Source organism: Hemibagrus wyckioides, linkage group LG27 (assembly GCF_019097595.1).
Source record: "Hemibagrus wyckioides isolate EC202008001 linkage group LG27, SWU_Hwy_1.0, whole genome shotgun sequence".
Lineage (NCBI taxonomy): Eukaryota > Metazoa > Chordata > Actinopteri > Siluriformes > Bagridae > Hemibagrus > Hemibagrus wyckioides.
Genome location: NC_080736.1, coordinates 16,357,059 through 16,380,387, shown reverse-complemented (window position 1 = coordinate 16,380,387; position 23,329 = coordinate 16,357,059). Strand labels below are relative to the sequence as shown.

At 40.3% G+C, this 23,329-nt stretch overlaps 1 protein-coding gene across 3 annotated transcripts in view; it reads left to right on the top strand.

Annotated features, from left to right (window-relative positions):
* The window catches only part of cntnap5b (contactin associated protein family member 5b), a 120,270-nt gene extending 108,830 nt beyond the window's left edge, over positions 1 to 11,440 (top strand). Inside the window, exons 15-25 of one of the 3 annotated variants that reach the window (XM_058382402.1) lie at positions 94 to 250; positions 587 to 714; positions 1,009 to 1,179; positions 1,726 to 1,944; positions 2,620 to 2,859; positions 4,202 to 4,426; positions 4,704 to 4,837; positions 7,132 to 7,219; positions 7,365 to 7,571; positions 8,122 to 8,196; positions 10,080 to 11,440. In XM_058382402.1, coding sequence (XP_058238385.1) covers positions 94 to 250; positions 587 to 714; positions 1,009 to 1,179; positions 1,726 to 1,944; positions 2,620 to 2,859; positions 4,202 to 4,426; positions 4,704 to 4,837; positions 7,132 to 7,219; positions 7,365 to 7,571; positions 8,122 to 8,196; positions 10,080 to 10,237 — 1,802 coding nt within the window. In that variant the 3' untranslated portion in view covers positions 10,238 to 11,440. Of the gene's footprint in view, positions 1 to 93; positions 251 to 586; positions 715 to 1,008; positions 1,180 to 1,725; positions 1,945 to 2,619; positions 2,860 to 4,201; positions 4,467 to 4,703; positions 4,838 to 7,131; positions 7,220 to 7,364; positions 7,572 to 8,121; positions 8,197 to 10,079 lie in introns of those variants that run through there. The other 2 variants (XM_058382403.1, XM_058382404.1) reach the window with 2 other exon arrangements.
* Positions 11,441 to 23,329: the final 11,889 nt, after the last annotated feature.

Here is a 23,329-nt window from a genome sequence, read left to right as displayed (position 1 = left end):
AAGCACACTAGACCACCAGTAGAACCAAGACACTAGGATTCTGGGATGTTGTGATATGGAAACTGAAAGAGATGCTGTGATCTTTTTCCTCAGATGGAATTCCATTATCGTGGTGGAAGGACAGAGCTGGACAAAAGCAGACCTACTGGGCCGGGTTACTGCCAGGAATTCAGCAGTGTTCCTGCAATTTGGCTGAAAACTGCATCAATATGAACCACTTCTGCAACTGTGACGCAGACCGGAGCTCCTGGTACGACACCTGAGCTTCTGTACATTTACTTTCAGCAGAACACAGCTAGCCGGCTAACTCATTGATGCTAGCTAGATAGTTACAGATGCTAAAGTCATTTTACTTCAGCTGGCTAATAATAAATTTCACAATGTTGCAGTCTTCGAGACTACAGTTACAGTCTGAAATAAAAGTTGAGAAAGAGCTGCATTTTATCATCTGCAGAAGAAGCTGTGAAGGAATCCTGAATATTCTTCTGCTTTGACCAAAATCCATACGATTTCATGAACCATTTCTTTTTTTTTGTTAATGAAGGAGGTTAAAGATTACGAGTTGACGAGCGTGTGTTGTGTTCAGGGAGAACGATACGGGTTTGCTGTCCTATAAGGAGCATCTTCCGGTCACTGAGGTGGTGGTGGGAGACACGAACCGAAGCGGCTCAGAAGCTGTTTACAGAGTCGGATCTCTGCAGTGCCATGGAGACAGTAAGATGCTTCTGGAATAGAAAAATCAAATACAAAATAAAGCTGAAGTAAATTCTTCTTCTTATCATTATTATATTACATGATTAAAACTTGCTCAAGTTCTAAACGTTCGCATCAAATTACACTGAGAATGTTCCAGAATTGTACTGATGAATGAGCTCGAAACGGATTATATACTGCTCTGTAGCTATATGTAACAGAGGCCAGCAGCTTTCTCATGAGGTTACGCTAACACTAAGCCATGATGTCACTGCTCTATGCTAATCCTAGGCATTCATGTCTTCCATTACGCAGGGTTTCTGTGGAACGCTGTGTCGTTCTATGAGGAGTTGTCGCCCCTGAACTTCCCCACGCTGCAGGCTGAGCTCAGTCTCGATGTCTCCTTTTACTTCAAGACCACGGCACCCTCTGGAGTCTTCCTGGAGAACACGGGAGTCCGAGACTTTATCCGTCTGGAGCTGAGCGGTGAGTGAGGCGCTCTCTTAAACATGTATAAAGGTTTATTAGCATTTTGCTGTACAGTGATTTATCCTCCACGTCAGATCTTTATACTGCTTCACAATCCAACACACAGATATTTCATCTTCCTGACAGAGCGAGTGTTTCCACCGCACTGCGAGTGTCATTAATAATGCTGCGTGCGACTGCTGGCTAATGCTAGATAGTTAGCTGATAGCTTGTTGATGAATGATAGGAACAATTGGAGCCCAGATCTCCCGAAATGGTGCAATTTTCCAGAACGTTCTACTCCATTCATTTTGTTCATGATGTTCCATGTGGCCTATGAAGCCACTGGAATCCTGTTTAGCGTATTGCTTTTGGAGTTTAACAGTCAAATATTTACATGCTACTGAATATTTGTAAGCAGTTTAAAGCTAGCTGGATAGATCACACATCCAGGTCTGTTCCAGCCAGCGTGAGATGCCTCATGTTTATTAGTAAACTGTGGAAATAACACAACTGTCTTTTCCTGACTCTCTTTGATCACGACTCTTGGCCCCGCCTCCTCAGCTCCGTCCACAGTGATGTTCTCCTTTAATGTGGGATACGGTCCTCTGTTCCTGACCGTCAAGTCCCACGTTCCTCTGAACGATAAGCAGTGGCACCACATTCGAGCCGAGCGGAACGTGAAGGAAGCGTCGTTGCAGGTGGACCAGCTTCCCCAGCGCTTCCTGGAAGCTCCGCCTGATGGCCACGCCCGTCTGCAGCTCAACGGACAGCTGTTTATTGGTAGGACACGCTCCTTTCCTGTACAAAATATTAGATGTAGTGTTCTGAAAGTCACTTCTGGACCACAACAAAATATTAGATGTAGTGTTCTGAAAGTCACTTCTGGACCACAACAATTTCAGTTCATAGGCCATGCCTCCTTTGTTTGTTTGTTTTTTAGTTACCAGTTGACCACGCCCACTGTCAGATTAACTCATTAAATCAAAGTCTCTCTAAACCTCTTTTCTGTTTCCTCACTGTCACAGTGTTTTGCTGGAATTTTTATTTCAAGCAGTGTTTCACTGAAACTCATAATTAGGTATGCATGTATAGTTGCACGTCCCCCTGGCCACGCCCACGTTCAGATAAACACACCAGTCTCCCAGATGGTCATCTTTAGGCTTTGCTGTAAAACCTGCAGTTAATCTTTTCTTTGCTGGATTCTTTTGTTCGCTCTCCCACTGATTGTGTTTGTTCGAGGATTAATTCTATTTAAATCCGATTTCCAACGCTGATATCTGACACCACCTTGTCTACCTCAGTCTTTTTATTATAATTATTATTATTCCTGGAGCTTCTGGCGTGGTTAGTGGTGTTAATGAGAGAGTAATTTTACAGTAGTGCTGCTGTGTGGTGCTGCAACAGATTTATTTATTTATTGTAGCTTTATTCTGACGTGCACCTCACGCCCCGCAGGAGGAAGCACCTCCAAGCAGAAGGGATTTCTGGGATGCATCAGAGCATTAACTATAAACGGCGTGACCTTCGACCTGGAGGAACGTGCCAAAAAGACCCGGGGGGTGAGTGCGGGGTGTCCAGGTCACTGCAGCAGCCAGAACCGACTGTGCCACAATCGAGGACGCTGCGTGGAGAGGAACAGCGGCTACGTCTGTGACTGCACACACTCTGCGTACGGAGGACCTCTGTGTCAAACCGGTGCGTCAACAAACACTCTGGCCTTCACATCACCTCCAAAACTTCATCATCTCCATCCAGTCTGTCGTTCCTAATGCCAAACTGCTTCCTGTGCACTACATATGCTCCCTACACAACTGTAGACCCTACCTAGTGCACTACAGAACACCGAGAACACACAGATTAGACCAAAAACTGCACGCTGTTTTGAAGGTTATTTAGTGAGACGAGGATGCAACATTAAAGTAGCTCTAAACGGATAAAAAGTGCAGGTTGCTCATTAGTTTAATGAACTAAAAAAATCGCTAAGGCAGAGACCGAATAAAACACTGTGGAAGGAGAACAAATAGGGTGACAAGAGAAAAGTATTGGCACCCCGTTAGTGTGCTTCAGGTCTGCTGTAGTGTGATCAGGGTTTGAGCTGCCTGTCCGGTGCAGGGAGAATGAAAGTGTTTGAAACTTCCACTGCTACCAGAATAGATAATAAATGACAAATAAAGAGCGCAGGCAGCGAGACGCCCCGCTGGTATGTGTGGTAATGTTCAGAACCGTCTCTCTCACGTCTCTTGCCTCTTTTCTTTCTCACACGCTGTATTTTTATCCTCATGATTATTCACCATAACACTGACTGTGTGACAGGAGACATCAAGTGGGCCGTAAAAGTGCGATGAAAGCGCTGGAGGAGAAACGATGAGGAAATTACTGCCTTGTCATTTCTCGTTCTCTCTCTCTCACTCACTTCTTCCTCCTTAATGAGGTGTCTGTTATCATTATCCTCTGTAATTGGTGAGTTTCCTGCAGGAGGTTATGACCCGATTCGTCCTGACTCTGGAGTTTTCCTGCCACTATCTGAGCAGATTCCGGGATTCCGAGTGTCCAGTCGAATCATTTCTCCTCTCCGTTCCTGTCTTCCTCTTGAGGCCCCCAATCTTTTACTTTATTTTTTTTTTTTTTTTACAGCTTCTCCAGACGTAATGAGCGAACAAACCCGGCCGTGTGCGGAGCAGCTCGACTCAGACTCGGAATAATTTAGCATACATTTAAACCCCTGTCTCTCTGGCTTTATTCCACACGTTTGGTCTTTTTCCCGTCTCAGAACATTAGCAGGCTGATAGCAGGAAGAGAGGAAGTGGAGCAAAAAACACAAAATGGTTTCACAAACTTTCACAAAGTGTTCTCTAACCCTGCCCCTTGCCCTTATTGTAACCGGTCAGAGCTCATTAAACAAGACACAGTTAAGACAATACACAAATACCACTTCTTCATTTACAAAAAATGTTCAGTAGATGTTAGCTCTGCCCCCTGCTCATGAATATTCAGACATTACATTGAATGTATTTGTTCTTTTTTCTTCCGCCTCTAGAAGTTTCTGTGTCTTTCGAGAGTGGCACCTCGGTGATCTACACATTCCAGGAGCCGTTCTCGGTGATGCGTAACTCCAGCCGTCAGACGTCGTCCATCTTCGCTCAGAGCAGCAGGTCTCGGGAAAACGTGGCGTTCCGCTTCCTCACCAGCGAATCTCCCGCCATGCTGATGACCGTCACCACATACCAGCTGCAGTACCTGGCCATCATCCTGGCTCAGAACGGTACACGTTAACACGCAGCAGGCTAACATGCTAACTGGAAGTAGGTGCTAGCTGTTAGATTCTCATGTTCATTCTCACTTTCATGTTTAACTTGATTCACTATGTGTTTTAGGCAATGTTGTGTTTGTGAAAATAAAGAGACACACAGAAGAGAGAGTATGTGTGTGTGTGTGTGTGTGTGTGTGTGAGTGTGAGAGAGAGAGAGCTAGAGATGTGTGCTTGTAGTTGTGGAGGTGGAGCAGCAGGAGCACTAAGTTCTCTGTGTGTTGTGTCTCAGGGAGTTTACAGATTTGGTATAAACTGAAGCAGGAGAAGGAGCCGGGCGTGTTTACAGCCACAGAGTACAGCCTCGCTAATGGACAACTGCACCGGGTCCAGCTGCACAGAGAGGGCAGGGACATGTACGTCCAGGTAACAGCACTGCTCCACTTCTCAGCTCTTATTAACACTCACTAACACTTGTTAATACTTACTAACACTTAACACTCACTAACACGTATTAACACTCGCTAATGATTATTAACACTCATTAACACTAACACTCACTAACACTTGTTAATACTTACTAACACTAACACTCACTAACACTTGTTAATACTTACTAACACTTAACACTCACTAACACGTATTAACACTCGCTAATGATTATTAACACTCATTAACACTAACACTCACTAACACTTGTTAATACTTACTAACACTTATTAACACTCACTAACACGTATTAACACTCGCTAATGATTATTAACACTCATTAACACTAACACTCACTAACACTTATCAATACTTAATAATACTTAACACTCACTAATGCTTATTAACACTGATTAACACTTATTAACACACACTAACACTTATTAACTCTAACACTTATTAAAACTCACTAACACTTACTAACACTCATTAATACTTATTAACACTCACTAACGCTTATTAACACTCATTTACTCTTATTAACACTCACTAACACTTATTAACACTCATTTACTCTTATTAACACTCACTAACGCTTATTAACAGTTATTAACACTCACTAACACTTGTTAACACTCATTTACTCTTATTAACACTCACTAACACTTATTAACACTCATTTACTCTTATTAACACTCACTAACGCTTATTAACAGTTATTAACACTCACTAACACTTGTTAACACTCATTTACTCTTATTAACACTCACTAACACTTATTAACACTCATTTACTCTTATTAACACTCACTAACACTTATTAACACTCATTTACTCTTATTAACACTCACTAACGCTTATTAACAGTTATTAACACTCACTAACACTTGTTAACGCTTATCAATCTTAATAACACTTATTAACACTCACTAATGCTTATTAACACTCATTAACACTTATTAACACTCACTAACAGTTAATAGCACTTATTAGCACTCTAACACTTATTAATACTTACTAACACTTAACACTCACTAATCCTTATTAGGATTAGGATCTATTATTAATGCTCATGAACATTTAACACTCAGTAACGTTTATTAATACTTAGTAACGCTTACTAACACTTATTAACACTCAGAAATGCTTATTAATACTTACTAACACTTAACACTCAGAAATGCTTATTAATACTTACTAACACTTATTAACGCTCAGAAATGCTTATTAATACTTACTAACACTTAACACTCAGAAATGCTTATTAATACTTACTAACACTTATTAACGCTCAGAAATGCTTATTAATACTTACTAACACTTATTAACGCTCAGAAATGCTTATTAATACTTACTAACACTTATTAACGCTCAGAAATGCTTATTAATACTTACTAACACTTATTAACGCTCAGAAATGCTTATTAATACTTACTAACACTTAACACTCAGAAATGCTTATTAATACTTACTAACACTTATTAACGCTCAGAAATGCTTATTAATACTTACTAACACTTATTAACACTCAGAAATGCTTATTAATACTTACTAACACTTATTAACACTCAGAAATGCTTATTAATACTTAGTAACACTTATTAACGCTCAGAAATGCTTATTAATACTTACTAACACTTATTAACGCTCAGAAATGCTTATTAATACTTACTAACACTTATTAACGCTCAGAAATGCTTATTAATACTTACTAACACAACACTCAGAAATGCTTATTAATACTTACTAACACTTATTAACGCTCAGAAATGCTTATTAATACTTACTAACACTTATTAACACTCAGAAATGCTTATTAATACTTACTAACACTTACTAACACTTACTACTAACTAACGCTCAGAAATGCTTATTAATAGTTACTGATACTTATTAATACTTAACACTCAGAAATGTTTATTAACACTAACACTTATTAACGCTCACTAATACTTAACACTTATTAATGCTCACTAATGCTTATTAACACTCAACACTTAGCACTCACTAATGTTTATTAACACTTTATAACACTCACTAATGCTTATTAATACTTACTAACATTTATTAACACTCAGAAATGCTTACTAACACTTATTAACACTCATTTATGCTTAGCTACTCATTAGCACTCACTATCACTTATCAATCCCCATTAACACTTATTATTGCTTATTAATGCTTATTAATGCTCATTAACATTTACTAACGCTCTCTAGCACTTATTAACCCTCAGTAGCATGTATTAAGACTGACTCATGCCCCCTGATTTCTCCTGCTCTCTGTGCTCAGGTGGATAAGGATGTGAGTCAGAAGTTCCTCCTCTCCACAGACCGAGAGTTACACCTGATCCGCTCTCTGACGCTCGGCAGAATCACCAGTGGGTTTCTAGTTCTTCATGGTTTAATCTTCATTAGCTGGAAGCTTTCAGTAAAACCTCCTGATTTCAGAAATGACACACCCAGGTCATGTGACACACTTTACTTTCATTAACACTGAGATGTTTGCGTGTCTGTGGGCCTCAGGGCATGAGGTGGGCGTGGACGAGGAGGTGATGCAGGCAGGATCGAGAGGTTTCATTGGCTGCCTCTCGTCTGTTCAGTTCAATCACCTCGCTCCTTTAAAAGCAGCCATTCTGAATCGAGGAAGCTCACTGGTCAGCGTGCTCGGGAATCTGGTGGAGTCCAACTGTGGAGAGCTGGCTGATAGATCCCTCTCACACACACTGTCAGGTAACACGTACACCTCAGACACCGGAGTGGGTGGGGCTTAGAGTGAGCTCAGTGGGCGGGGCTTGATTTGAGCTGAGTGGGTGGGGCTTAGAGTGAGATCTGTGGGCGGGGCTTGGTTTGAGCTGAGTGGGCGGGGCTTAGTGTGAGATTTGTGGCTTGGTTTGAGCTGAGTGGGCAGGGCTTAGTGTGAGCTGAGTGGGCAGGGCTTAGTGTGAGCTGAGTGGGCAGGGCTTAGTGTGAGCTGAGTGGGCAGGGCTTAGTGTGAGCTGAGTGGGCAGGGCTTAGTGTGAGCTGAGTGGGCAGGGCTTGGTTTGCACTGAGTGGGCAAGGCTGAGTGCAAGCTGAGAGGGCGAGGTTATTCTGATTTGGGTGGGTGGGGCTTAGTGTGTGTCTCTAGCACATTTATCCTAATAAGACGTGTCTTTAAGTTTAAGTATATGAGAGCAGTGCTTGAGGGGGTGTGGCATAAAGTCCATATATGGGAATGTGGGTGTGTCTTTTTGACTAGCAGTAGCTCAGTAGCTCTGTTACTTTCTTCTCCTCCTCTCAGACCATTCCGACGGAGAGAAGCGAGGGAAGGAGCGCCTGAAGAACTCAGAGACGAGCGACACGGCCGTGATCGGAGGTACACACCAGTGCAATCTACCTGTCTTACTCTTTCTCTACCTGTCTTACTCTCAGTCTTACTCTCTCTCTACCTGTCTTACTCTTTCTCTACCTGTCTTACTCTTTCTCTACCTGTCTTACTCTCAGTCTTACTCTCTCTCTACCTGTCTTACACTCTCTTACTCTCTCTCTACCTGTCTTACACTCTCTTACTCTCTCTCTACCTGTCTTACACTCTGTCTTACTCTCTCTCTACCTGTCTTACTCTCTGTCTTACTCTCTCTCTACCTGTCTTACTCTCTGTCTTACTCTCTCTCTACCTGTCTTACACTCTGTCTTACTCTCTTTCTACCTGTCTTACTCTCGGTCTACCTGTCTTACACTCTTTCTTACTCTCTCTCTACCTGTCTTAAACTCTGTCTTACTCTCTCTCTACCTGTCTTACTCTCTGTCTACCTGTCTTACACTCTGTCTTACTCTCTCTCTCTACCTGTCTTAAACTCTGTCTTACTCTCTCTCTACCTGTCTTACTCTCTGTCTACCTGTCTTACACTCTTTCTTACTCTCTCTCTCTACCTGTCTTAAACTCTGCCTTATTCTCTCTCTCTCTACCTGTCTTAAACTCTGTCTTACTCTCTCTCTCTACCTGTCTTAAACTCTGTCTTACTCTCTCTCTACCTGTCTTACTCTCTGTCTACCTGTCTTAAACTCTGTCTTACTCTCTCTCTCTACCTGTCTTAAACTCTGTCTTACTCTCTCTCTACCTGACTTACTCTCTCTCTACCTGTCTTACTCTCTGTCTTACTCTCTCTCTACCTGTCTTACACTCTGTCTTACTCTCTCTCTACCTGACTTACTCTCTCTCTACCTGTCTTAAACTCTGCCTTATTCTCTCTCTCTCTACCTGTCTTACTCTCTGTCTACCTGTCTTACACTCTGTCTTATTCTCTCTCTCTACCTGTCTTAAACTCTGTCTTACTCTTTCTCTCTACCTGTCTTACACTCTGTCTTACTCTCTCTCTACCTGTCTTACACTCTGTCTTACTCTCTCTCTACCTGTCTTAAACTCTGCCTTATTCTCTCTCTCTACCTGTCTTACACTCTGTCTTACTTTCTCTCTATCTTTCTTACACTCTGTCTTACTTTCTCCCTACCTGTCTTACATTCTATCTATCTGTCTTATTTTCTCTCTACCTGTCTTGCCCTCTGTCTTATTTTCTCTCTATCTGTCTTACCTTTTCTCTACCTGTCTTACCCTCTGTCTGACTTCTCTCTACATTTCTTACGCTCTGTCCTACTTTCTGTCTCCCTGTCTTACACTCTGTCTTACTTTCTATCTCCCTGTCCTACTTTCTCTCTACCTGTCTTACACTCTGTCTTACTTTCTCTCTACCTTTCTTACACTCTGTCTTACTTTTTCTATACCTGTCTTACTTTCTCTCTATCTGTCTTACTCTCTGTCTTATTTTATCTCTACCTGTCTTGCCCTCTGACTTACTTTCTCTCTCCCTGTCTTACGCTCTGTCTTTCTTTCTCTCTCCCTGTCTTACGCTCTGTCTTTCTTTCTCTCTATCTGTCTTACGCTCTGTCTTACTCTTTCTCTCTACCTGTCTTACGCTCTATCTTTCTTTCTCTCTCCCTGTCTTACGCTCTGTCTTTCTTTCTCTCTATCTGTCTTACGCTCTGTCTTACTTTCTCTCTACCTGTCTTACGCTCTGTCTTACTTTCTCTCCATCTGTCTTACACTCTGTCTTTCTGTCTACTTTTCTCTGTTCTACTCTCCATCTTTCTTTTTCACCTGTCTTACATTCTAACCTATTTTTTCTCTATTTGTCTTACCTTTTGTCTCTCTCTCTCTCTCTCTCTCTCTCTCTCTCTCTCTCTCTGTCTCTCTCTCTCTAGGTTTGATAGCAGCCCTGCTGTTGGTTGTGCTTTGTGTTGTGGCAGTGATGATGCGTTTCCTATTGCGTTTTCGACACAAGCGTTCCCGTCAGCCCAAAGAGAAGGACCCGCGGGCTCAGCCGGAGCTCAGGGACAGCAGGACGGAGTACTTCATATGACCCCTAAACGACCCCTTGGCTGAGTGACCCTAAATCACCACGCCATTAGGGAGGACAGCGGGAGAGCCACTAGTGCCCTTGATCCTCGTTCCCTTCCTCCATCAGCTCAAGCTTGTTTTGTGCCCTTAATAAGCTCGACAGTGTGGACTGGGACATGGCCAAGCGATGGAGGACAAAGACCTTTGACCTCTGGCCTCATGAGGAGATTTAGGGAAGAGAGCAGAGACACTTTGATGATTGTTTCCTTCCTCTCTTCCATTCCAGTTGGGGCTAATTGATTGGATTGGCACACAGCCAAGCCAATGGAGAACAAAGCTGCTGTATAAAGGGAAGAAAGGAGTACTTGATATGACCTTTGACCTTTAATCTTATAACTGGACACTGCAGCAGGGATTGGGACACAGCCGAGGTAGTGTAACGTGAAAGAGTAGATGTGACCTCTGACGCCAGTTAAGAAACCAGTCTATCCATCACACACACACACACGCACACACACACACACACACATGCACACACATGCACACACACACTCTCACACAGTGTGAGGCTGCAGGGGGAATTCGGGATAATCAGGCAACATCATGTCCCATCACAGAGACAGCACTAATGGGACTCACACTTCCTGTATCCAGTCGAGCAGCTTTGATAGAGTGTTATCCAATCAACACCTACACACACACACACACACACACACACATTCTAAATGCAGAGTGAAGAGCAGAATGATTCTCATCCACGCAGCTTAATTGAATTAATTATGTGGAATCTGGTCTGTTATTAATAATAATGTCACTGCTCCAGTCTTTACATTAATCACAGTATTATTAAGAGGGTTAATAAGAGTATTAATTAGAGTATTAGAGTATTAATGAGTTTATTACTGAGAGTATTAATGAGAGTATTAACCCTCTAATGTTCTGTGCAAGCTTTTGGTAGCCCTCATTCTGAATCACTATATTTCATTAACAATTTTTTTATCTTAACTCAAGCTCATTGGGCAACCGTTTGGTAGAGGCCTATATTTAAATAATTATGGGGTCTGTTAAAAAAACAGTTATATATTGTTGTTATTTTTGACCCAGGTAAATAAAAAATGCAAAGAAATTTTTTTTCCATTGCTTTTTCTTGTTGCAGACATTAAAGGGTTAATGAGAGTATTATGAGAGTATTAATGACAGTATTAATGAGAGTATTATGAGAGTATTAATGACAGTATTAATGAGAGTATTATGAGAGTATTAATGAGAGTATTATAAGAGTATTAATGAGAGTATTATGAGTATTATGAGCGTGTTAATGAGAGTATTATGAGAGTATTATGAGCGTATTAATGAGTGTTAATGAGAGTATTAATGAGAGTATTATGAGAGTATTATGAGCGTATTAATGACAGTATTAATGACAGTATTAATGACAGTATTAATGAGAGTATTAATAAGAGTATTATGAGAGTATTATGAGCGTATTAATGACAGTATTAATGACAGTATTAATGACAGTATTAATGAGAGTATTATGAGAGTATTAATGACAGTATTAATGACAGTATTAATGACAGTATTAATGAGAGTATTATGAGCGTATTAATGACAGTATTAATGACAGTATTAATGAGAGTATTATGAGCGTATTAATGACAGTATTAATGACAGTATTAATGACAGTATTAATGAGAGTATTATGAGAGTATTATGAGCGTATTAATGACAGTATTAATGACAGTATTAATGACAGTATTAATGAGAGTATTAATGAGAGTATTAATGAGAGTATTAATAAGAGTATTATGAGAGTATTATGAGCGTATTAATGACAGTATTAATGACAGTATTAATGACAGTATTAATGAGAGTATTATGAGAGTATTATGAGATTATTAATGACAGTATTAATGACAGTATTAATGACAGTATTAATAAGAGTATTATGAGAGTATTATGAGCGTATTAATGAGAGTGTTAATGAGAGTATTAATGAGAGTATTATGAGAGTATTAATGAGAGTATTAATGGCAGTATTAATGAGAGTGTTAATGAGAGTATTAATGAGAGTATTATGAGAGTATTATGAGCGTATTAATGAGAGTATTAATGAGAGTATTATGAGAGTATTATGAGCGTATTAATGAGAGTGTTAATGAGAGTATTAATAAGAGTATTATGAGAGTATTATGAGCGTATTAATGAGAGTGTTAATGAGAGTATTATGAGAGTATTAATGAGAGTATTAATGGCAGTATTAATGAGAGTGTTAATGAGAGTATTAATGAGAGTATTATGAGAGTATTATGAGTGTATTAATGACAGTATTAATGAGAGTATTAATGAGAGTATTAATGAGAGTATTATGAGCGTGTTAATGACAGTATTAATGACAGTATTAATAAGAGTATTATGAGAGTATTAATGAGAGTATTATGAGCGTGTTAATGACAGTATTAATGACAGTATTAATAAGAGTATTATGAGAGTATCAATGAGAGTATTAATGAGAGTATTATAAGAGTATTAATGAGAGTATTATAAGAGTATTAATGAGAGTATTATAAGAGTATTAATGAGAGTATTAATGAGAGTATTATAAGAGTATTAATGAGAGTATTATAAGAGTATTAATGAGAGTATTATAAGAGTATTAATGAGAGTGTTAATGAGAGTATTATAAGAGTATTAATGAGAGTATTATAAGAGTATTAATGAGAGTATTATAAGAGTATTATGAGAGTATTAATGATAGTATTATAAGAGTATTAATGAGAGTATTAATGAGAGTATTAATGAGAGTATTAATGACAGTATTAATAAGAGTATTATGAGAGTATTAATGAGAGTATTATGAGCGTGTTAATGACAGTATTAATGACAGTATTAATAAGAGTATTATAAGAGTATCAATGAGAGTATTAATGAGAGTATTATAAGAGTATTAATGAGAGTATTATAAGAGTATTAATGAGAGTATTATAAGAGTATTAATGAGAGTATTATAAGAGTATTAATGAGAGTGTTAATGAGAGTATTATAAGAGTATTAATGAGAGTATTATAAGAGTATTAATGAGAGTATTATAAGAGTATTATGAGAGTATTATGAGCGTGTTAATGAGAGTATTATGAGAGTATTATGAGCGTGTTAATGACAGTAGTAATGACAGTATTAATGAGAGTATTATGAGCGTGTTAATGAGAGTATTATGAGCGTGTTAATGAGAGTATTATGAGAGTATTATGAGAGTATTATGAGAGTATTAATGACAGTATTAATAAGAGTATTATGAGAGTGTTAATTAGAGTATTATAAGAGTATTAATGAGAGTATTATGAGAGTATTATGAGCGTGTTAATGAGAGTATTATGAGAGTATTATGAGCGTGTTAATGACAGTAGTAATGACAGTATTAATGAGAGTATTATGAGAGTATTATGAGAGTATTATGAGCGTGTTAATGACAGTAGTAATGACAGTATTAATGAGAGTATTAATGAGAGTATTATGAGAGTATTATGAGCGTGTTAATGAGAGTATTATGAGAGTATTATGAGCGTGTTAATGACAGTAGTAATGACAGTATTAATGAGAGTATTATGAGCGTGTTAATGAGAGTATTATGAGAGTATTATGAGCGTATTAATGAGAGTGTTAATGAGTGTTAATGAGAGTATTAATGAGAGTATTAATGGGAGTATTATGGGAGTATTATGAGAGTATTAATGAGAGTATTAATGAGACTGTTATGAGCGTATTAATGAGAGTGTTAATGAGAGTATTAATGAGAGTATTAATGAGAGTATTAATGAGAGTATTATGAGAGTATTAATGAGAGTGTTAATGAGAGTATTAATGAGAGTGTTAATGAGAGTATTAATGAGAGTATTAATGAGAGTATTAATGAGAGTATTATGAGAGTGTTAATGAGAGTATTAATGAGAGTATTATGAGAGTATTATGAGAGTATTAATGAGAGTGTTAATGAGAGTATTAATGAGAGTATTAATGAGAGTGTTATGAGAGTATTATGAGCGTATTAATGAGAGTGTTAATGAGAGTGTTAATGAGAGTATTAATGAGAGTGTTAATGAGAGTATTATGAGAGTATTAATGAGAGTGTTAATGAGAGTATTAATGAGAGTGTTAATGAGAGTATTAACGAGAGTATTAATGAGAGTATTAATGAGAGTGTTAATGAGAGTGTTATGAGAGTATTATGAGCGTATTAATGAGAGTGTTAATGAGAGTATTATGAGAGTATTAATGAGAGTGTTAATGAGAGTATTAATGAGAGTGTTAATGAGAGTATTAACGAGAGTATTAATGAGAGTATTAATGAGAGTATTAATGAGAGTATTAATGAGAGTGTTATGAGAGTATTATGAGCGTATTAATGAGAATGTTAATGAGAGTATTAATGAGAGTATTAATGAGAGTATTATGAGCGTATTAATGAGAGTGTTAATGAGAGTATTAATGAGAGTATTATGAGCGTATTAATGAGAGTATTAATGAGCGTATTATGAGCGTATTAATGAGATTGTTAATGAGAGTATTAATGAGAGTGTTAATTAGAGTATTAATGAGAGTATCAATGAGAGTATTATAAGCGTATTAATGAGAGTATTAATGAGAGTATTAATGAGAGTATTATGAGAGTATTAATGAGAGTATTATGAGAGTATTAATGAGAGTATTATGGGAGTATTATGGGAGTATTAATGAGAGTATTATGAGAGTATTATGGGAGTATTAATGAGAGTATTATGAGAGTATTATGAGAGTATTATGGGAGTATTAATGAGAGTATTATGGGAGTATTATGGGAGTATTATGGGAGTATTAATGAGAGTATTATGGGAGTATTATGGGAGTATTATGAGAGTATTATGGGAGTATTATGGGAGTATTAATGAGAGTATTATGAGAGTATTATGAGAGTATTATGGGAGTATTATGAGAGTATTATGAGAGTATTATGGGAGTATTAATGAGAGTATTATGAGAGTATTATGAGAGTATTATGAGAGTATTATGGGAGTATTAATGAGAGTATTATGAGAGTATTAATGAGAGTATTATGAGAGTATTAATGAGAGTATTAATGAGAGTATTAATGAGACTATTATGGGAGTATTATGAGAGTATTATGGGAGTATTAATGAGAGTATTATGAGAGTATTAATGAGAGTATTATGGGAGTATTATGAGAGTATTATGGGAGTATTAATGAGAGTATTATGAGAGTATTATGAGAGTATTATGGGAGTATTAATGAGAGTATTATGAGAGTATTATGAGAGTATTAATGAGAGTATTAATGAGAGTATTAATGAGAGTATTATGGGAGTATTATGAGATTATTATGGGAGTATTAATGAGAGTATTATGAGAGTATTATGGGAGTATTAATGGGAGTATTATGGGAGTATTAATGAGAGTATTATGAGAGTATTATGAGAGTATTAATGAGAGTATTAATGAGAGTATTAATGAGAGTATTATGGGAGTATTATGAGAGTATTATGGGAGTATTATGGGAGTATTATGAGAGTATTATTATTGGAGTGAATGTGTCCAACACACACACACATTTCTGTCCCTCAGTGATGCTGGGAGAGGGTTTAGAGGTTCATCAGTCTGGAGAAAGTCGATCTGTTTTTAACTGAGAAAATCTGAAAGCATGTTTATTTCCTGCTAAAGTGTCATTGATTATTTTTCCTCAGTTAGTGATGACTATTGACCTCACACCACAGATACATGACACAAAGTTTCAGTGTGATGAGGATGTGAGTGGAATAAAAGTGAAAGCTGTGAACAGTTGATCATCCTGTTGCTCCAGAGCGCCGCTTCATTACACCCGAAGTTTCTTCTCCAGTGTGAGATGTTTCAGCTGGTCTGAGAGCAGATTTATGATATGTGTGTTATTCCACACTGACCTTTTACTCCACATCAATCACAGCTGATTCTCCTCCTTCTCACTACTGTTGTGAACTTTAACATCAACTGTAATCTTTATTTATTAAAGAATGAAACTTCCTGGGTGTTTGGTAACAGTGTCCTGTTCTCACTTACCTTATAGCAGCTACACTATATTGCCAAAAGTTTTGGGACACCTCTCCAAGTCATTGAGTTCAGGTGTTGTTTTTCAGGGGTTGGGCTCGGCCCCTTAGTTCCAGTGAAAGGAACTCTTAATGCTTCAGCTTCATACCAAGACCATCTGGACATCTCAATTTCATGCTCTTTGTGTGAACAGTTTGGGGATGACCCCTTCCTGTTCCAACATGACTGCACACCAGTGACCAACGCAAGGTCAGTAAAGACATGGATAAGCAAGGTTGGTGTGGAGGAACTTGACTGACCTGCACAGAGTCCTGACCTCAACCCCTTAGAACACCTTTGGGATGAATTAGAGCGGAGACTGTGAGCCAGGCCAAAAGTTTTGGGACGTCTGCCTTTACATGCACATGAATGTAATATGGAGTTGTCCCGCCCTTTACAGCTATAACAGCTTCAACTCTTCTGAGAAGGCTTTCCACAAGGTTTAGGAGTGTGTTTATGGGAATTTTTGACCATTCCGCTTAAAGAAGTGTATTTGTGAGGTCAGACACTGATGTTGGATGAGAAGGCCTGAAGAGGTGTCCCAAAACTTTAGGCAATATAGTGTAAAAACATCAGAGAAGCTGCAGAGAAGTGTGAACTCATGAGTCCTGGAGATGTGGGACAAGCTCCACACACACACACACACACTCACACACACACCGACACTGGAGACTCCTTCCACACACACACAAACACACACACATCTCCTTACTGAATCAACTGCTGTACATGTGAATGAATTGTTGCCATAGAAACCATAACATATAAGAAAGAGTGCATTAATGTAAATCTACGTGTTTAAATTCTAGTTCTAAATTTAATCAACAGCTTCTGACCAATCAGGATGCAGAGCTGAAGAGCTGAAGCTGTGATGTCATAGATGAAATTGGAGAAGTGTGTCTGTTCTCTCGCCATGTCCACGTCGAGGCGTGTCTGTTCTCTCGCCGTGTCCACGTCAAAGCTTGTCTGTCCTCTCCCCGTGTCCACGTCGAGGCTTGTCTGTCCTCTCCCCGTGTCCACGTCGAGGCTTGTCTGTCCTCTCCCCGTGTCCACGTCGAGGCTTGTCTGTCCTCTCCCCGTGTCCACGTCGAGGCTTGTCTGTCCTCTCCCCGTGTCCACGTCGAGGCTTGTCTGTCCTCTCCCCGTGTCCATGTCGAGGCTTGTCTGTCCTCTCCCCGTGTCCACGTCGAGGCTTGTCTGTCCTCTCCCCGTGTCCACGTCGAGGCTTGTCTGTTCTCTTGCCGTGTCCACGTCGAGGCGTGTCTGTTCTCTAGCTGTGTCCAACTCAAAGCTTGTCTGTTCTCTCGCCGTGTCCACGTCGAGGCGTGTCTGTTCTCTCGCCGTGTCCACGTCGAGGCGTGTCTGTTCTCTCGCCGTGTCCACGTCGAGGCGTGTCTGTTCTCTCGCCGTGTCCACGTCGAGGCGTGTCTGTTCTCTCGCCGTGTCCACGCCGAGGCGTGTCTGATCTCTCGCCGTGTCCACGCCGAGGCGTGTCTGTTCTCTCGCCGTGTCCACGCCGAGGCGTGTCTGTTCTCTCGCCGTGTCCACGCCGAGGCGTGTCTGTTCTCTCGCCGTGTCCACGCCGAGGGGTGTCTGTTCTCTCGCCGTGTCTACGCCGAGGCGTGTCTGTTCTCTCGCCGTGTCCACGCCTAGGCGTGTCTGTTCTCTCACCGTGTCCCTGCCGAGGCGTGTCTGTTCTCTCGCCGTGTCCACGCCGCTGTGTCATGCCACAAGCAGAAAGGCGGTGGTGTCAGATCTGTATCCAGATGTGATCTACGCAGATGTCAGCGTGTGACAGCACGGAAATGACAAACCTGCTCTCCAAATGCCTGAAGATCAAAAGCTCTGTCTGATTCAGTGCCACATCCATCTCCACATGGATAAACATCAGACAGGTTTGATTTCAGACCAGCAGCTTTTTTTTTTGCTTCTGGGCTGCAGACGTGCATCACATCATGAGGGTTTATAGAAGAGAAAGATGATAGAAACATCCTGTGAGTGTGTCGGACAGCGGCGCTGTTAGGAGTTAACAATTCAGATATAAAAGATACAGAAGAGTCTGATTTTATCAGTCTGAGAGATCAGTAGTGAGTAGTGCACACTGAATGAAGCAAAAACATCATCAGTAATTATTATTTTGTTTCTGAGATCTGAGTCACTGACTTTCGGACCTTACTACACGTTAGCGATGTGTCACGTTTGGCGGCACTCCCATCAGATCGCCAGAGGGAGCCCTCACCCGAGTTCCACCACCAAAGACAGCATGCACGCTACCAACAACATGAAGTATTGTTTCTATTGAGACATACCAAGCCTTGCATTTCCCGCGTTTATTCTGCTATCCATGTATGACCTCTGCTTTGTTTTCTTGTATTTCAAGTTTGGTTTTTGCTTGTCAGATTTGTTTGCCAGTGTTTCTTGTTTTGATCGGTATTGATTCTTTTCTGCTTGTTTCCCTTTTTCGTCTGTTTGCCTGCTGATTTGGATTTGTTCAGTTGGATTAAATTGCATATGGATCCTAGATCCTCCACCTTGGTCGTTTCATCACACACGTGCTTCAGCAGGATGTCTGTAACGTGACAAAATCCCAAATAAACCTGATCATGTTTGAAAAAACCCAACCGGTGCGGGGGTGCCAATCATTTCTCACTCATCACAAAAACCCTAATTCCATGAATATGCAAAGAAAACAAAGCACACACCCCCTTCCATACACCATCCACGCTCCGCCCACTTTCTCACTTTCTCCCCAACTTTTCCCCGCGCATTGACTCTCGTGGTCGCGACTCCTGTTCAATCTGATCTGCTCTTTATTTTCAGCCTGTTTTCTATGGCTAGATCCGTACAGCTGTGTTGAACATAAATCTAGATTTATTACCAATAAAATAAAAGGTTTTTACATCGTCACCTGCTACTTTTATGTCTCTTCACGTCATCACAAAAACGCCCTAGCAACAGGGTTAAAGCTAGCCACAACGTGAAGGCTATACATAGCACCGTTAGCTAGTAATAAGATATTTCCTCCTCACAGACGTTTCTACTCCTAAATTCGCAGCACACCTGGGTTTCTTGACCTGGTTTGCTAAAGTGTGAGGAAAAGAATCTGATAGCATAAAGCACTTAGCGTTTAGCTCCTCACAGTAAGGGGTGAATTAGCATAAACAGCAGTTTGGATACTTAGCAAGAGTGCTGCTAATGACCATGAAAGTGAGAATTAACAAAAATAAACAGCTAGTGGATTAAATCAGGACTCCTTTTAAACTTCATATTGATTTTTGAAAGAAGATCAAGCTGAAATGAAGGAAACTAAAGCAAACTCTGGCCTGAATTTCTGTTTTCTGTAACACAATGTAAATAGCTGGACAATCATATTCGCCTTAAAATTAGCATTAGTGTCTATATATATGTATATATATATGTGTGTGTGTGTGTTTAAGCAGGAAAAAATGCTAGGAACTGATTATATAATTAGCTGATGTTAGAGTTTAGTTGGTGAAGTTCTGCTAGTAAACTCAGTCTTGTTGGCCACACCCCCATGTTTACATCACCTGGACTCTGTCCTGACTGGACACTTCAAGCTGAAATCTGATGCTGCTGATCATCCTGATGGTGAAGCATGGTGCTGGTACAGTAGCATACTGCAGGACTGATCTTCATCAGCATCTCTCTCTCTTCTCCTCCTCTTCCTCCACCCCCCCCCGCTCTTCCTCACACCTCATCTCTCTCTCTCTCTCTCTCTCTCTATCTCTATCTTACTCTCTCCTCCTCTTCCTATCCTCTGTCTCTCTCTCTCTTCTCTCTCTCTCTCTCTTACTCACTCCTCCTCCTCTTCCTCCTCCACTTACTCTGCTCCTCTCTCTCTCTCTCTCTCTTACTCACTCACTCATCCTCCTCCTCTTTCTCCTCTGGTTCTCTTTCTTACTCACTCACTCCTCCTCCTCCTCTTTCTCCTCTGGTTCTCTCTCTCTCTCTCTCTCTCTCACCCCACCTCTGTCCTGTATAAATTTTTTGGTTCCTCTGAAGTGTCTGCAGCTAAGTGATGCGTGAGTCAGGAAGGTCAGCATGTTTTAGACAGGTTCTAGATCCCAGGTTCTTTTGATTTGGCGGAAGAGTGATGGATTAAGGAGTAAATCAGGATGAAAGGAGTGAAGGTGTGGTGTTGCTCAGCCTGGTCTCTGTGGCTGTAAGGTTTAAACTCTTTAAGCTCTCTCTCTTCATCAGGTCAGTCAGGATGCTGTTGGACACCCAGTCTGATCTTCTCTCCTCTCAGCTCTCTGTGCAGATTAGAAAGCTTTTCACTTCTTCATGATGAGCACTGGCATTTAACACACATGTGAAAGGCTTCTGAATAAAACGCAGTTTGAAGACTTGCAGCAGTATTTCTATACAGTATAAAAGTATATATAAAAAAAACCTCAGAGACACTGAGGTGCCAATACTTTCATCCTTATGAAAAAAATGTAGATTTGTGACTTAAATAAATAAATAAATAATATAATATAATGTTAAACAAATAAAATTTGTAGTAAATAAATAAATATGGTATTAAATAAATATTTTAAAATAAATAAATAAATGTTAGAAAAATACAATTTTTTGATAAATGAATAAACAAACACTTCTCAAATATCTTGAAAAAAAACTTGTAAATATGCAAATAGTATAAAAGAAATAAAATAGTTCAACATGCAAAGGACAACTACGTAAATAAATACCTTTTCTTATTTTAATTCGAAATTCTATTAACTTTTATTAAATGATGTCCCCATATTAAAATGTTCCTATATTAAATAACAATCCAACAAAATAGTCAAAGATCATAAAAATATCCCTCTATTGAATAATAATAATAATAATAATAATAATAATAATAAATGTATAAGGATGCAAAGTCATTAGACATGATAAAAGGTCCTTAGAGGTGCCATTACTTTTGCACTCATAAAAAAGCCTCTGCGTGACATCACTGTTCATCTGGAGCGTTATTCAGAGCCTCAGCCTGCAGATCATCTGAAGTGGAGTTCTGAAAGTTTTCTTTCCTGGATCTGAGCTCAGAGACACGTTCTTCAGCTCGCCAGTGTGTGGAAGCACAGATGTTCTGAAGGATACGTCTCTCACGCAGAGCTGGAGTTTAGAAACCATCTTCCGTAATGAGGCCGACTGCGGCGCGGGGCCGAGCACGAGGCGTCTCGCCGCTCATTCTCCGCACACCTGGACGCGTGTCAGTGATTTGTCCTTTTCGCAGAAATGCGCGAGCAGGAACGGGACGTGTGAGTCACGGCACAGCGGAGGAACAGCAGATGGTGGCCTTTCACTCCACTGAATCAGGGAATTCAGAGCGCTAATTAGCGCTAGTCAGCACGCTGAATAAAGACGTCTCAGGAGACGACAACAATCTCCGCTTCCTTTTTCTGCGAGAGAGCGCCACAGTCACAGCGCCGCTGAAAGCCGGATTAGCGCGTCATGTGTCTAATGCTGCCATTTATTTATTTATTTATTTATTTATTTATTTATTTAAAGAAGCAGTGCAGGAATAAAACATAATAAAAAGATCTGCTTGTCCACAGTGTGGCTGAGCTCTGGATTCTGTTTGGTCAGAAAGTGAAGTCTAGATTCTGATTGGTCAGAAAGTGAAGTCTAGATTCTGATTGGTCAGAAAGTGAAGTCTAGATTCTGATTGGTCAGAAAGTGAGCTCTGGATTCTGTTTGGTCAGAAAGTGAAGTCTAGATTCTGATTGGTCAGAAAGTGAGCTCTGGATTCTGATTGGTCAGAAAGTGAGCTCTGGATTCTGATTGGTCAGAAAGTGAAGTCTAGGTTCTGATTGGTCAGAAAGTGAAGTCTAGATTCTGATTGGTCAGAAAGTGAGCTCTGGATTCTGACCGGTCAGTTTTCCACCAGGAGGTGTTCAGTTCTGTAACAAAATAAATGTAACTATAAAAGGATAAAAAGTTATAATAAATACACACTGAATATGTAATACATAAACACTGAAATGGATGATAGATTGCTGTGGTGTAGGAGGAATAAAACAGGGATGTGTAGCTGGAGGAAAATAATCAACCTCACTCACTGTTACAGCAACACACACACACACACACACACACACACACACACACACACACGGAGGGAGAGCTGAACCGAGGGAGGATGGAGTGGGCGAGTGAGCATCCATCACTCCTAATGAGAACTCAGCTGAACGCGGCGTGCGGGACACTGTGACTCCGTCCCTCCACATCTGGACTGATGAGCATTGTTTCCAGTGGAGGAGGAGGTGGAGGAGGTGGAGGAGGAGGAGGAGGAGGAGGAGAAGGAGGTGGAGGAGGAGGTGGAGGAGGTGGAGGAGGTGGAGGAGAAGGAGGTGGAGGAGGTGGAGGAGGTGGAGGAGGAGGAGGAGTTGGAGGAGAAGGAGGTGGAGGAGGAGGAGGTGGAGGAGAAGGAGGTGGAGGAGGAGGAGGAGGAGGTGGAGGTGGAGGTGGAGGAGGAGGTGGAGGAGGAGGAGGTGGAGGAGGAGGGGGTGGAGGTGGAGGAGGTGGGGGAGGAGGAGGAGGAGGAATCCTCTGAGGGATTACATACACACACACCACACAAACACACACACCACACACACACCAAACACACACACACCACACACACACATACACACACACACCACACACACATACACACCACACACATACACACACACACATACACACACACCACACACACACACATACACACACACCACACACACACCAAACACACACACACACACACACACACACACACACACACACACACACACACACACACACACACACACACACACATACACACACACCACACACACACCACACACACACATACACACACACATACACACACACCACACACACACCACACACACACACACACACACACACACACACACACACACACCACACACACACAGTGTGTTAGTGTGTGTCTCTCTCTGGTGTGTGTTAGACTTTAATAACTGAATGGTTGCTATAGTAACAGTTC